Genomic DNA, 17145 nt, shown 5'->3' on the forward strand with positions numbered 1-17145 from the left:
TGGTTCGTTATTAAATCTCTAAAATGAGCATGTTTATTTGCCATTTGTCTTTTTCATGAAAGGGCAGAGAATGTGCTAAAGAAATTCCAGCCAGATGAGCTTTATTTGCTTAGATAAATAGAAGTTATAATTATTCCAAAGTTTGTCATTCTCAGTGTTTTATTGTGGGCTCCTTACCTCTAGTAATTTTTCTCCTTGATTTTTTTTCTTGCAGTGAGATGTTTTAAACATTTTTCATCAAGCAAAATTTCACATGTGATATATAACTGTTCCTTATAAGGAATTAAAGATATTGGCTTAGAGGAGATTAAGAAAAAAATTGGCTCAGATCTTTTTTTTCCTATCATGTATTTATTTATTTTTATTGAAGTATAATTAACATATACAATCCTATTAATTTCAGGTATACATCATAGTGATTTGATATTTTTATACATTACAAAATGATCTCCATGTTAAATCTAGTTACCGTCTGTTATCATGCAAAGTTATTACAAAAATTATTGACTATATTCCCTGCTATTCATAATGCTATACATTACATCCCTCATGACTTATTTATTTTATAACTGGAAGTTTGTACCTCTTAATCCCCTTCACCTATTTTGCCTGCCCATTAACCCCTCCCTACTCTGATAGCCAACAGTTTGTTCCTTGTATCTATGAGTCTGTGTCTGTTTTGCATTTTTTTTGTTGATGTGTTTTGTTTTTTAGATTACAAATATAAGTGGAATCATATGGCATTTGTCTTTCTCTGACTAACTTATTTCACTTAGCATCATACCCTCTAGGTCCATCTATGTTGTTGCAAATGGCAAGATTTCATTCCTTTAATGGTTGAGTAATACCTAGTTTTGCATGTGTATCACATTCTCTTCATCCATTCGTCTATCAGTGGATACTTACATGGTTTCCATATCTTGGCTATTTGAAAATAATGCAGCAACGAACATATGGGTGCATATATCTCTTGGAATTGGTGTTTTCGTTTTCTTTGTGTAAATACCCGGAAGTGGAATTGCTGGATCATATGGTATGTGTATGTTTAATTTTTTGAGGAACCTCCATACTGTTTTCCAAAGTGGCTGCTCTAATTTCCATTCTCATCGACTGTGTACAAGGAGTCCCTTTTCTCCACATCCTTGACAACACTTGTTATTTTTTGTCTTTTTAATAATAGCCAGTCTGACAGGCATGAGGTGATATCTCGTTGTGGTTTTGATTTGCCTTTTCCCCAATTGATGAATGGTGTTGAGCATCTTTTCATGTGTTTGTTGACCATCTGTATGTCTTTTTTGGAAAAAAAAATTCTACTCAAGTCCTCTACTCATTTTTTAATTGGGTTGTTTGGTTTTTTGGCATTATGTTGTATAAATTCTTTATATATTTTGGACATCAACTGCTTATTGGATGTATGGCTTACAGATTCCTTCTCCCATTCATTAGATTATGTTTTCATTTTGCTGATGGCTTCCTTAGCTGTGCAAAAGCTTTTTAGTTTGATGTAGTTTCATTTGTTTATTTTAGCTTTTGTGGCCTTTCCCTGAGGAGTATAGTCCAAAAGAAATATTGGTGACACCAATGTCAAAGACTTTACTGCCTGTGTTTTCTTTTAGGAGTTTATGATTTCAGCTCTTGCATTCAAGTCTTTAATCTATTTTGAATTAATTTTTGTATGTGGTGTAAGATACTAGTCCAGTTTCATTGTTTTGCATGTAGCTGGTCCAGTTTTCCCAATGCCCTTTATTGAAGAGACTGTCTTTTCCTCACTGTATATTCTTGAGTTAATTGATCATATATGCATGGGTTTACTTCTGGCTCTCTATTCCATATCATTGACTTATATGTCTGTTTTCTTGCCAGTACCATACTGTTTTGATTATTGCAGCTTTGTAGTATAGTTTAAAATCAGGGAGTATGATACCTCCAACTTAATTTTTTCTCTCTCAAGCGTGCTTTGGCTATTCAGGGTCTTCTGTGGTTCTATAGAAATTTTAGAGTTATTTGTTCTAGTTCTGTGAAAAATGTCATTGGTATTTTGATGGGGATTGCATTAAAGCTGTGGATTGCTTAGGGTAGTATGAATATTTTGACAGTATTGATTGTTTCAATCCATGGACATAGTGTATCTTTCCATTTATTTGTGTTGTCTTCAATTTCTTTCACCAATGTTTTATAGTTTTTAGTGTACAGGTCTTTCACCTCTTTGGTTAAATTTATCTTTAGGTATTTTATTCTTTTCAATACAATCATAAATGGTATTGATTTATTAATTACTCTTCCTGATAGCTCATGAGTAGTGTACAGACATACAACCAATTTCTGTATGTTAATTCTGTATCCTGGAACTTTATTGAATTCATTTAGTAGTTCAAGTAGTTTTTTGGTGGTGTCTTTAGGGTTTTCTATTTATAATATCAATCATCTGCAAATAGTGACAGTTTAACTTCTTGCTTTCCAACTTGGATGCCTTTAATTTCTTTTTCTTGCCTAATTGCTGTGACTAGGACTTTTAAAAGTGGTGAAAGTGGGCATCCTCTTCCAGTTCCTGATCTTAGAGGAAAAGCTTTCAGTTTTTCACCAATGAGTATGATGTTAGCTGTGGGTTTGTCATATATGGCTTTTATTATGTTGAGGTAGGTTTCTTCCATATCCACTTTGCTGACAGTTTTTTTTTTTTTAATGTTAGCAAAACAAGTAGTCTCTTTAAAAGTTCCTGATTTGATTGTGCTTTTTTTTTGTTTTTTTTTTTTAGTAATGAAGTTTTCAGCTTTCATAAATCACACTCAACAAATATTTTCATAAATGGCAGACCAGGAATAAGAAATGTCTAGGCTCTATCCTCTGTACAGACGTTATTAGTAAATGGGTAATTGTATGTAACGATTTTAATTATAAAGTGCTCAACACACACATCCTCAGATTAAAAACGTGTTTTATAAATCTGCTTTTTATAATGAGCCTCAGCCTAGGACGATTAAAGCCAAGCCAGAATTGGTTAAAAGTAATCCTAGAGAAAGGAAATAAATTTCTACGGGTACAGAGCTCTCAGTTTACTCAGTATTAATTCATACAGGTGTAAATTTTAGGATCTCTATAGTAGCGGTTGTGAACTCTTTACCAGTGAGCTGACTTTGGCCTGCCAACATATTTTATTTGGCCAGTTCAGTGTTTGTAAGTTTTTATTTTGAATTATGTGCCTTCTACACATTTGTATTACTTGCTTTCCTGGTGCATTCATTTGAATTTGCAGGGATCTCTAGTCTAGTGGTAGGTGGACCACATGTTCCTCAGACCTGCATAAATTAAGACTACTTGTCTTATCAAATGTTAGTAAATATTTGAAGAAATTCAGCATCTTAAAAGCTCAAAATAATAATTGTATTACTTAGACAATGTCTAATTATATTGAAAAATAACAAAAATTTTAAAAGTTCAATTGGTCGTCTCTAGTTTACCCAAGCTAAATAATAGTAAACTCAAAAGTTCATTATTTCCTTAGAATATCTCATGAGTGGAGAGCCCAGACAGCTCTTAGGAATATGCTTGAGGTAGTTCTGAAAAGTGGCTGATTAGTTCTTTATAAATAATTTGCTACAAGGATGTAAACCTCAGAGTGGCTTTAGAGCTTTTCTCAAATATACTCAACATGAATGAAATCTAGGAGCTCACATTTGTCTCTTTGGGGTTGAAATTTCAGAAGAAAGCACACACACACACACACACACACACACACACACACACACAAAGCACAGAAGAAAGGGGAAATACTGGACTATCTAGAGAAACTAATCTGCAGTCTTGTAATAAGAAATACACTTTACTGGCCGGTTTGGGTGTGTAGTCCTGCTGATTCAGCTATTCTAATATTAATATCTGGCTTTCATCCCGTAAGTCTGGCTTCAGACAGGAATCTTTAAAAGCCAACTTTTAATGCAGTAGGTATTTTTTCTGCTTTGCTAGACAATGGTTTGTTACCTGGCATTCTCTATGGAACTGCTCTATTTCTTAGTAATGAGAGAACAAGGTGTGTTTATAGGATTGTTTCAAGGTTTATAGCTTTTAAGTACAAACTCAATAAATATATCTACTTAGTTAAGTATCGTATACAAACTCTCTGTTTTATATTATTTATTTATTCTTTTGGCCTAGAATTGCTTATGTTATTATTTTGGTCACACTTTCAGGGATTTCAGACAATCTTGACAATACTGGAGTTGTCAGTGTCTTTTTCCAAGCTGCTGGTGCACCATTCCTTTGATTCCGTGATATTCCATCAGATGTCTTCCAGTATCATGGAACAAAAGGATCAACAGGTACAATGTTTTTCACCTATATGCTAACTGTTACGTATTTAGCTAACTCTAATCCTCATTTCCATTCTTTTTAGTTTCTAAACCTTTGTTGCAAGTGCTTTGCAAAATTAGCTATGGATGATGAGTTAAAAAGTGTGCTTCTAGAGAGAGCATGCGATCAGAATAACAGTATCATGGTTGAATGCTTGCTTCTCTTGGGAGCGGACGCCAATGGAACAAAGGAGGCAACGTCTTTAATTTGTCAGGTAAATACTCAAGGCCTGACTTTTGTATTTCCTCTGTTACTTGACTCTACCATTGTACAGCTCTTACTTACATCCTATTGTTCTTTACTACAGAATTTACCAGTTAATTGCACGATGGCTTGTGATTTTTGGTAGGAGTTTAGATTCACAGAATTTCGGGGGCAATAGGGTCCTTGAGGTATATCCAGTCGAATCCTTCATTTTACTTGTTTCCCTACCTTGTTATGTTGATAAACAACTTTTGAAATGTGTCTCCTACTGTGCATCTCTCTATAAATTGTTCTCCAGGCACACTCCACACAGCATATGGTTTTGTTTTGATCATCGTTCAACCATTTTCTCTCTGTTTTCGTTATTTCTGCTAGAAAATCCTCTCCTCAGGGCTACTACATGTGGCCATATAGGCAGTATACTGCAGGCTTTGGGGATGCTGTTCACATTGGCATCCCCTGTCATTGGTCACCCCTGTGGTCGTGTAGCACTGTGGTCCTACTTCCTTCCTTCCCTCACGCACTGTGCAAACACATCTATCTAACTGTTCTCCTTTTCCTTAAAAATCTAACCCCAATTCTCCTTCCCTAATAATGCCCCCCCTGCACCCCGACCTCTGTACAAAATATTTACTTCTGTAAGTCCATGACAATTTATGTACACCACTTTATATTTTGTGAGTTATATGAAAGTAGAAATGTACAATGTTCATCTCTGTATCATCTAGAATAGCTAACTCATTGCTTTACATACAGTATGAATTTGATCAGTATTTATTGAAGTGCATTGTGTGTTATCTCAAGTTTGCCATTGTATAAATTTTAGAGTTTATAATAGCATTCAGGTAGCACCATGTGTATTTTCTAGAAATGTAATAATATTTCTAACAGAGTAGAACTTTGTAGTGATTTAATATGCATTATTAAATAACCAACAGAATACTATATTTTCCAATAATTTACTTTAAAGCTTTACTTTATTTAATTTTCCACTTGCCTATGGATTCAATTCAATTTATCACCTGTAAACTAATTTAGTACTAATTAGCACTCTACATAAAAAGAAACTGAACCTGTTACTTATTTTCATGCATAATTAATTTGTACATTAAGACCAAATAAATAATCAAATTACTTAAATTTAGTCAAATTTCATTTGAGAAATCCACCTTAAAAATAGTTGCTTCTCAATTTTAAAGGTAATTACATTATTTCCCTCAATAATGTAATATACTTTTATTGTGTATCTTTCATGTGATCTACAGATCATTGCTTAATGTTACTGGGATTTTTTGTTAGGGAAATAACACCTAAAAGCACTTGAGTGCAATAATTTTACATTCCCACCAGAAATGCTTCTGACTCTTCTTTCCATTTATCCAGATCTTTCTATATAAGCTTTTTATTTTATTCTTCTTCCCACATTCTTTGGGCTTGATGCACTTATTTATATCTTTTTAAACAAGATCAGATCTTTACATCCATGGGTATATTAAATTTAAAGAATATATCTAAGTTGCCAGAGATTATTTGTATCTAAAAAATAATAAATATTGATTAAATTTTGCAGATGGATTGAACATACATTACTTTATACTCGTGTAAGATAAGGTAGTCAACACTATTTGTGTGCCAATGCTGTGTAATTAAGGTCTATTCACAGCAAAGATGGAGTTAATCTTGTTAGGCTTTCTGAGAATTTAATGATGCAATATACATGATTCCTATAGAAGAATATGAAAGATTGATACTGACCATGGAAATTCATGAATAGAGATCCAGAGATGAAAATAATCAAATCATGGTGGGAAGAGCCACTATGATGAAGTCTGAATGAAGTAATAACAAACACTGCTGTGGAGTTCATTACTCCCTGGGCACTGCTCTGAGTCCTTTATATGATTTAACCCTTACAACAACCTTAGGAATGGGTTCTAGTATTATTCCCATTTGCAGGGAAGGAATTGAGGCACGGAAAGGTTAAGTAACTTGCCTAAGGACACTCTCCTGGTAGGTAATGGAAAAATCTGCCTCCCAAGTGCCTGCTTTCATCTCTTGTCTACACCATAGATTCATGATAGCGGGGTGGTAGTAAGGGGAGCAGGGGGAGTTGTTCATTCATTCTCAAAGGCTAGTGTGAAATATTTGGCTTTGATTGTAGGCTGCATTATTTATAAATTTGAAGATGAGAGAGAAGATTGCAAAGGATCGTAAATTATACTTTTGATAATCTTTGATTATATTCTAAATTATCTCCATTATTATTTAAATGTAAAACTGTAGTTCTGAGCAGTATTTTTTTCTTCTCATGAAGTTGAAATTACTTTCGTAATTTTTTCTTTTGTCTGATACACTTTCTTATATACCTCTCTCTTCATAGCACTGTATACCTAAAGCCAGCTTGGATCCTTTGGGCCCTCAAGGAAATTTCTCTATAAAAGTGCTTGAGCAGCTTCTAGGTGGAGAGCACAGTGCTAGATAGTAGTAAAGAATATATAAGGGGTTTCCTACTTCAGGATGGCTTCTTTCTAGGTATATATTGGGAGAGGAGAGTGGATAAAACATAAATCATCTTAATATAAGGTAGTCAGTAAGTGCCAATTTTAGACGTAAAAATTTGCTGGGCTACAGAGAAACGATTTGTGATTTAGTTTTCTGGCCTCTTTGTCCCTCCCTCCTCCCTCCCTTCTTTTTTCATCCCATCCTTCCTTTTAAATTTCCTGTGGACTTTTAAAGAGGATTTTGGTAATTTGCCATTTAAATTAAATATATTTCCTAGGTTTTTTTTTTTTTTACGATTTTATTTATTTATTTGTCAGAGAGAGAGCACAAAAGCAGGGGGAGCTGCGGGCAGAGGGAGAAGCAGGCTTCCTGCTGAGCAGAGAGCTGGACGTGGAACTAGATCCCAGGACCCTGGGATCATGACCTGAGCAGAAAGCAGATGTCTAACTGACTGAGCCACCCAGGTGTTCCTATATATTTCATGGGTATTATACTAGGCTACAGAGGTACAAATTGAATTACAATAGCATCCAAGCCTTTCATTGTTGTTTTAAAACAGATAGGCATGTTTGGTTTAGTGTGCTAAGTGCTATGTTAAACAGAAGTGACGGGAGCCTGGAGGAGGAAGAATGTGTGTTGGGAGCTTGGTAGCAAGGACTTACTATGCAAGAGATTATAAAGCTGTTCCTTCAAGAATGAACATCTTTTTGCAAGATGAAGAGCAGAGTTAGACATTTAGGGCACTAGAAATAGTATAAATTAAAATAATGAGGTTTACAAAATTGCATGTTGTGTTTGGGGAATGTCTTGGAGCAGAGGGGTTTAGAAGATTTTTAAACAGGACAGTGACTTGATCATATCTAACGTAAAAGGATACTGTGGTGGCTCTGAGGAGAATGGGTTGAAGGTGGGTCCTGGAGACTGGTGGGGATTAAGTTCATCATTGAACCACAGAATGGTCCCCTCAACTCCTTTGAACATACTTAAATTCTAGAGAATTCAGGAATTTCCCCCAATTTCCTTCCCCTGATCTGGTACCTGGGATCTTGGGGTCTTCTTTTCTTGTCTTTTCTTTTCTTTTTTTAATCCTTAATTTTGGGCAGTCGAAAGAAGCACAGGCTTTGGAGTGAGCAAATTTGATTTCAAATCCAAGTCTCTTATTGACTACCTTTAAGAATTTGGACAAATCATGTATCTTTTCTAAATATTCATCTATAAAATAGGGATAATAGTTTTTATGGCATAGGATTTTTAATAAGAATTAGAAATCGAGTGTATACAGACTTTAGCACAGCACCTGCCATACAGTATTTCTGTTATCTATTACCTTGATCTTCTCGTTGAAAGAGCAGCATACTCCCTCACCTTCAGAAGCTGTGCCTGCATAGGCCAGTATGCTACAGGTTGCTAAGTCTTCCCTGTGCTTACTACGGTCACTGTAGTTTTTGTAGCACCTAGCATGCTAACCTTGAGCATGTGCTCTGATAACAGTATTCAGGGGAAGGTAGAAAACTGAGAGACAAGAAGTTTCTTAGTGGAAATTCAGATTCTTGTCCTGGAAACCAGAAATGAGAGATGACTGTCCTTCGGATTTGGTATTAATGAGTTTTGTAATGTTCATATTCTCATTTAGTTATTCTCTATCATGAATGAAGGCAGGGCAGTAGCCTTTACTGTTATGGTACTAGTTTTCCAGATGTCCTTCAAGGAGTCAACAGAAACCCTGAAGGTATAAGGAATGTGTATAATTGGCCTTGGGTCTTCTGCTTCAAGTGTTATGAACTTTTTCTCCACATCATGTTGCCTTTCTCATGGTAACTGACTCTCACGTGGCAGATTATTTGGCTAATGCTACTCTGATATTTGTTGCCCCAATCTTTTATTTTCCTAATCTATTTCAAGGATGAGTTCTGCCTTATTTTATTTTGTTTCTATCTAAATTTAAGGGTGTGAAGAAAAATCACACCAAATTCAATTTACCAGTCTATCAAAAGGAAGAAATATGGAACTTTAATATGTTTACCTTCCTTTTTTGTTTACTAGGTATGTGAGAAAGCGAGTAGTCCCAAATTGGTGGAACTGTTACTGAATGGTGGTTCCCGTGAACAAGATGTCCGGAAAGCGCTGACAATAAGCATTGGCAAAGGTGACAGCCAGATCATCAGCTTACTTTTAAGGAGGCTTGCCCTGGATCTGGCCAATAATAGCATTTGCCTTGGAGGATTCTGTATAGGAAAAATTGACCCTTCCTGGCTTGGTCCTTTATTTCCGGATAAGACATCTAATTTAAGAAAAGAAATAAGTAAGTATTAGCAGGAAGATTTTGTCCAAGTCTTGTTTTTATTAGTATTTTTTTAAGTCACTAATCTTTTTATTAGGTTTCTTTCAGTTCAGTACAACTTAAGCCAAAAATATTGCAGAGATTTGAATATCGTTTTTTTTTTTTTTGGTATGAAATGCTTGAAAGTGATATTGTATTTAATTCTGTATGACCTAGCAAATACATATTTTATAAAGATAGAGCCAAATGGTGAGATCTTTCTGAGCAGTTGCTTTTTAAAAAAATAAATATTTTATTTTATTTTTATTTTTTTAAAAGATTTTATTTATTTGAGAGAGAAAGAGAGCATGAGCTGGGGGAGAGGTAGATGGAGAGGGAGAGGCAGACTCCCCACTGAGCAGGCAGCCCGATGTGGGGCTGGATCCCAGGACCCCGGGATCATGACCTGAGCTGAAGGCAGACACTCAACCGACTGGGCCATCCAGGCACCCCCAAATATATTTTATTTTTTAATATAAAAGTAATCCATGCTCATTTTCTTCTGTAAGGAGGAAAATAACAGTAACTATTTTATCCTTATAGGTAATTAGTGTAGATTTTCTTACTAGATTTTTTATATGCTTACATATATATGCATTAAAATGTATATGCAGAAACATAAACACATATATACTTTGTATTTTCATTTTTTTTAATAATTTTTTTTAAAAGATTTTATTTATTTATTCGACAGAGATAGAGACAGCCAGTGAGAGAGGGAACACAAGCAGGGGGAGTGGGAGAGGAAGAAGCAGGCTTATAGCAGAGGAGCCTGATGTGGGGCTCGATCCCATAACGCCAGGATCACGCCCTGAGCTGAAGGCAGATGCTTAACCGCAGGCGCCCCAACTTTGTATTTTCATGTTAACATATTTAGTTTTCAGTTTTTTACTATTTCAATTAAGAATGTATTTTTCTTATATTTTCAAGTTAATATATATTAAATATATTGATGACAAGTTAGCATTGTCCTCTATTCCCTTCTTTCCTTCTGATAACTTACTCCCATGCCCGTTTCCTTCCCCACAGTGATAGATTCCACGACTTTTCACCTTAAGAACTCTCTAGTTAATAACATGTTTCCTTTACTGTCATTTTCTGATGTATTTACCTGGCAAAACCCTATTCCTGTTCACTCTAACAGTCTGCTTCTTTCCTCCCCTTCACCAGGCTAGCTGAATGCTGCTGGAGGAAAGTATTCTTCTATGCCTATTGGTGCCTCTACAAATTCCAGGTCTCCAACATTCTGGTGGGCCCTAAAAGATTCAGTCAGGCTGAATTTCCCTAAGTTTCTTAAATGCGTCATATACTCTTATTTCCAGGCTTTTTCCAGTGTTACTCTAGCTACCTAATTCCCTTACCTACTCTCTCACTTGTCTGTCTCTTCATTTTTTTTTTTCCTTTTTTTTTTTTTAGCCTCAGCAGTAACTCACTTTTTATAAGAAAACATTCCTGCCCATGTGAAGTCTGGGTGGAAGATCCTCATACATGCTCTGCAGCACCTTGTTTCTTACCTGTACCAGCACTTATCACGTTATATAATTGTATTTTTTCTTCTTATAATCTACCTTTTGATAGATTACATGGATCACAAAGTCAATGTCCATTTTTTCCATTTAGCATCTACACTAGCACTTTGCACATAGTAGGTGTTCTTTAAATATTTATAATGGCAAAAATCAAAATTTGGTAATAAATTATGTTGATAAGCGTATGTGGAAATAGGCATTTCAGACATTATTCATATGAATTTAAATTATCCTCTCTTGAGGACAGTCTGGCAATATCCATTAATATTTTAAATGCACATCCATATTTTTTTGCCCAGCTTTATACTGATAGAAATCTATGATAAAGACATTCTTAATATACACAAAAGTTCATGTACAAGAATGCACATTAAAATATTGTTTATAATAGCAAGAAATTATGGGAAAAATCCCAAGTATTCTTCAAAAGGAACTATTCGCATCAATCATAGTACATTCATGCAGTAGAATGCTTGGCAATCATTGGGGAACAACATCTAGCAAATGCAAATGTTCAGATGTAGAGCGCATTATTAAGTAAAGAAAATAAATAAAAAAGCAAAGAACAGCGTTTTTAGTATACTGATGTTGGTGAAAACACAGTTGAGATATGGTAGTCCTAAATGTTTAAATAAAAGACTATGTCAGAAGAAAAACTCCAGAAATTCATTCCCTTCTTGCCTCCGGGGACTTTGGAAACTAATGGAGTATGATTAGATCCCATGTTCCATCACTTCAAGCAGTCTCCTGCCAACAACCTGCTTAATTGAATCTCTGAGTTCTGATGGAGAGAGATTGTAGGCCTCCTGCAGGGGGAAGAAGGGAGATTTACCATCCACTGTATTCCCTTTGTTCTGCGTGGTGTTTTTTTTACCTTTGATAAGTCTCACCTAATTAAAAAAATACAATAATGTCATTTGATTCATTGGAGGGCATGACCATATTATATTGGCAGCTCATCTGAGTAAAGAACATTTTAGATTCATAGCTTTAAAACATTTTTCAGGTACTACTTCAGTCACATACACATGTATTTGAAGAAATTTTCCAGGCTGTATGTAGCACAATGAGGACTCTACAAACCTATTTCTTCATAATAGAACATAATATAAAATATATTAAAAGGTTATTGACTTTCAAATTCCACCAAATTTCTCAGTAGAATGAATCACTTAGCAAATAGTTTATAAACAAGAATATAATTTATTGAGCATTTTCTATGTTCTAAACATTGTGCTAAACATTTTATATGCCTCATTTCCTTTAATCTTTTTCATAACCCTACACTGTCATCTTCACTTCCCAAGTGAAGGTACTGACTTATGTAACTTGCAAGTGCTAGTACTGTTATTTGAGCACAGGTCTGTCTGGTTTCAAAGCCTAGGCTCTTTCCTGTTAGTTTCATAAATATTCAGTTTTGTCACCTGCACCAAAGCTTTGAGTAAATTTTTATGATTTCTAAAAAATTTAAATTCACTGCTTCTTATGCAATATCATGGTTATAAAGTGACTTTAGAGGTAAGAATAGGGGCTCTTGGGTAGCTCAGTCGATTAAGTGTCTGACTCTTGATTTCAGCTCAGGTCATGATCTCAAGAGTTGTGGGATACAGCCCCGTGTCGAGCCCCACGGTCAGCAGGAAGTCTGCTAGAGATTCTCTCCCTTTGCCCCTCCCTCCCCCGTGTGCTCTCTCTCTCTTCTCAAATAAATAAAGAAATCTTTTTTTTAAAAAAGAAGTAAGTGTAAAAAAATTCTCTAGAAGTATGAGGATACATAAGGAACTTTGGTATGATCTGTGTTTATGTTTCTTGATTTCTAAGTTGCTGGTGTATCTTTTTATTGTAGATATAGGATCCACCCTAGCAAGAATGGTGCTCAGATATCAGGTGAAAAGTGCTGTGGAAGAAGGAGCAGCTTCAGGCAGCAATGGGAATTTTCCTGAAGGAGTACTTGATAAATTTGATGAATGGACCTTCATTCCAGACTCCTATGTGGACAGTGTGTTTGGTCAAAGTGATGACCTGGATAGTGAAGGTATTTATTATAAAGAAATATTCCCTTTAGGTTTTAAAACATTTACACACTGGCATTGAACAATAGAAACGGAGACAAAAACCTGATTTAATTTATTTGGAAAACTTAAGGGAGAATATGTTCATTATCAGAAGTAGTTCATGCTCACTAATTTTAGTTAAGGCGATGACTGTCAAGAAAATGTATCTCCGCATTTAATCAATGAATGGGAACGAATGTAGTGAAAACACTCTGACTCAGACTAGACTTGGATTCCATGTTCCGTCATTGACAAGATCCTTTTGTGGTTTGTGTAAGCCCCTCACCCTTATTAAAGATAGTGTTGCTGACCTTCCAGGATTATTTATAAAAATTAGAGAAAATGTATGTGAAGTGTCTGGGAGAGCGCTTCCCAAATAGGAAATGCATAATAAAAAATATGTTTACCTTTAGAAGGATTAAAATAATATTAATATTTTAGTAACTCCCTTGAAATAACTTTAAAAAATTGACATGGCAATATATATAATGACAGTAATTAGGACTGACATATTTAACACAATGCAGCTTGGTAAAAATGGGATGAGGTGCTTTTTTATTAACATGTGATTGAGAACTTTGGGTAAACAGATAAAGCTATTTGAGAGAGCAACAGTAAGGGTTCTCCCTAAATCCCCAAATCTGTGGCCCAATTATTTTTTCAAACCAACTTTATTTAGATATAATTAATGTAAAATAAAATGCACCCATTTTAAGTATGTGTTTTCATAGGTTTTGAAAAATTTATGCATCCATGTAATCATTACCACTATTAAATTATGCAACATCTCTATCATCTAAAAAATTTCCTTTATGCCTTTTCACAAATCCCCTGATCCTTGCTCCCTGGCAACCACTGATCTGCTTTCTGTCACTGTAGATTAAGTTAGTATTTTCATAAGTTTTATATAAACAAAATGATACCTTATGTTCTCTTTTATGTCTGATTGTTTTCCAAAGTAGTTGCACTGTGTTGTACTCCCTCCAGCAACATAAACATTCTAGTTGCTGTACATCCTTGTCACGCTATAACGCTTGATATTGTCAGGCACTTTAATTTTAGCTCTTCTAGGGAAGGTGTAGTCCTAGCTCATTTGGGCTTAATTTTCATTTCCCTGATGACTATAGATATTGAGAATATTTTCATGTTTTTGTTGGCCATTCACATATTTTCTTTGTGAAGTGTCTATTCAAATCTTCTGCTAACTTTTAATTAGGTTGTTGTTTTATTATTGTATTATAAGCATTCCTTATATTGTCAGAGTGTTTTATATATTTTAGGTAGAAGTCCTCTGACAGGTATATGAATTGCAGATATTTTCTCCCCATCATAGTTTGTCTTTTCATTTTATTAATGTTAATTTTTAAAGAGCAGAGGTTTTAAATTTAGATAAAGTGCAACTTTTGAGTTTTTTCCTTTATAGTTTGTATTTTTTCTATTTCATTTAAGAAATATTTTCCTTTCCCAAATTTGTGAATATTTTTCCCATGTTTCCTCAGAGAAGTGTTAAAACCTTAGCTTTTACATTTTACATAACCCATTTTAAGTAATTTTTTTGTATGGCGTCAGTGAAGGATTGACATTAATTTTTTTCTGTATGGACACCCAGTTTTTTTTTTAACATTGTTTGTTGATTCTTCATTCAACTAATGGCATGTTTGTCCAATTTAATTGGCCATATATGTACAGTTCTATTTCTGCATTCTTTGTTCTGTGCAATTAATTTATGTCTTCTTCCTTATGCTGATGCCAAACTGTCTTGATTACTTTAGCTTAACAGGAGGTCTTGAAATCAGGTGGTGTAAGTCCTCTGGTGTTTTGTTTGTTTGTTTTTTCCAAAATTGCTCTCACCATTCTTTTTCAGATTTTTTGCATTTCCATATACATTAATTTTATGCTGGAGTTTTTATTAGAATTAAATACATACATATAATTAGAATTACTGTATTGGTTATATATTATTAATATTAATATAATATTAATATTATATACTATAGAATTAACATATAAATAATTTCTTTAGATTAAATCTATAAATAAATCTGGGGGAATTGGTGTCTTAATAATATGAGCCATCTGACATATAAATATTGTATATGTTTCCATTTATTTATCATTAAATGTTCTCTCACCAATTTTTTTTATTGTATGGTTTTTGTTACTATTGTAAATAGTATTGTATTTGAATTCCAATTTCTTATAGTTCACTGAGGATATAGAGAAATGCAATTGATTTCTGTATATTAATGTTGTCTTTTGTGGACTTGCTAACAGCTTTTTGTTGACTCCAGAGAGTTTTCTATGTTCACAATAATGCCAATTGTTAATAAAGACAGATTTATGTTTTCCTTTCCAATCTGTATATCTTTTTTTTTTTTCTTATCTTATTGCACTGGCTAGGACTTCTAGTACTATGTTGACTAGAAGTGGTAAGAAGTAGGCATTGTTCTCTGTTTTCCAAACTTAGAGGGAAAGCATTCAGTTTCTCATTATTAAGTATGATATTACCTATAGTTTTTTTTTTCCATTGATACCCTTCAGTGGATTGAGGAAGTTCTTTCCTAGTAATTGTTTGCTGAGCCTTTTTATTACTAATAGGTGTTGGAAAATGCTTTTCTGCATCTGTTGAAATGGGCATATTTTCCCCCTTTATTCTGTTAATATGGTTAATTACATTGATTGACTTCCTAATGTTATATCAAACTTGCATTTGTGGGGTAAATCCCTCTTGGTTATTGTGTATTATCCCTTTTATATATTATATATTATTAGATTTGATTTTCTAAAATTTTCTAAAATTTTGCTAAACATTTTCAGTCTATAAGGAATATTGTCTGTAGTTTAATGTTTCCTCGTAATTATGAGAATAACACTAGCCTCTTTAAATGAGTTGGGAAGTGTTCCCAACTCCACTACTTTCTGAAAACATTTGTGTAAGAGAGGTATTATTTTCTTCTGAAATGTTTGATAGACTTCACCAGTAAAACCACGTAGGTTTGGAAATTTTGGGGGGAGTATTTTTAGTCATAAATTTAATAACTCTAATAGCTCCATTTTTTTGATTTTCTATTACTTCTTGCATCAGTTTTTGTAATTTGCAACATTCAAGGAATTTGTCCATTTCACTAGGTTGCCAAATATGCTTAATGTTATTCATAATAATTCTCTTACTATCCTGTCAAACTTTGTAAGATCTTCAAAGATACCTGATCTTTAATTCCTTTTTTCAAGAACTTTATACATTTTTTAAATTAGATTAAGTTTACAAACAACTTGAGAGCTCTTTCATACTCAAACATGCTTTTCAAATTATATGACTTGATTGTCTTTCTGTATATGAATTCTGAAATTCTTTGCCTGCTGTTTCCAGTGGCAGGGCCCAGTGCAGCCTGGGATTGATGTTGACTTGGAAGCCTATAGGCAAGGGAATGTGACAGAAAGCCTTGGTGTGAGGAATGAGGGAAACATTGAGAAGTCTGTGAAGTTCTGTGTTACAGCTGGTTAATGTGTTGAATGAAAACCAGCATTAGAAGCTTTATCTTTTACCAGGATTAAACACATATAGGCCACAAGTAGTTTTATATTTTGTTTTAAATAGAATCCTGTTTGGTGACAAGTTAACCGTTCCACTAACAGGAAATGAACAAATTTTAAATGCATATTAAAGAAATGCCTATCCTGAATTTCTTGATCCTTTCACAATGATCTCCAAGAAATTAAATAACAATTTTCCAAAAAATACAAAATTTAAGAACTGCCTGGAAGGTACAGCCCACAGTTACTATAATCTGATACTTTGCACAACTTCAGAGACACGTATTTGATGACACAGGGCTCTGAGATTTAAAGACTCTTGCAGTACACTTTTACAGTCACACACCCCCCCCCCCATCAACATAGCACAATTTCGGTTAGACCTAAAAATGCTTTAATTCTTCACATTGGTAATTTGTGTCTTTCCTTTTGTTTCTTCTTTAGCTCAGGTTTATTAATTTTATTGATCTTTTCAAAGAATCAGATTTTTGTTTCATTGATTTTTCTCTGTTGTTTGCCCATTTTCTTTTTCACTAATTTTTGCTTTAATCTATCCTTTATTTTACTTATTTTGATTTTATATGGCTCTTCTTTTTATAGATTCTTAATGTAGAAGTGTAGAATACTGATTTTTAGATCTTTTTTAGTTTGTAGTATA

At 34.1% G+C, this 17145-nt stretch overlaps 1 protein-coding gene across 6 annotated transcripts in view; it reads left to right on the forward strand.

The window, feature by feature from the left end:
* Positions 1-17145, forward strand: part of LRRK2 (leucine rich repeat kinase 2) — a 135069-nt gene that overhangs the window by 40520 nt on the left and 77404 nt on the right. For 5 of the 6 annotated variants that reach the window (XM_045776530.2, XM_045776532.2, XM_045776531.2 and 2 more), the window contains 4 exons: positions 4188-4316; positions 4391-4561; positions 9097-9355; positions 12746-12934. In XM_045776530.2, coding sequence (XP_045632486.2) covers positions 4188-4316; positions 4391-4561; positions 9097-9355; positions 12746-12934 — 748 coding nt within the window. The remainder of the gene's footprint in view (positions 1-4187; positions 4317-4390; positions 4562-9096; positions 9356-12745; positions 12935-17145) is intronic. The other variant, XM_045776533.2, reaches the window with a different exon arrangement.

The sequence above is a fragment of the Ursus americanus genome, chromosome 25, assembly GCF_024610735.1.
Source record: "Ursus americanus isolate L20-20 chromosome 25, mUrsAme1.1.p, whole genome shotgun sequence".
NCBI lineage: Eukaryota > Metazoa > Chordata > Mammalia > Carnivora > Ursidae > Ursus > Ursus americanus.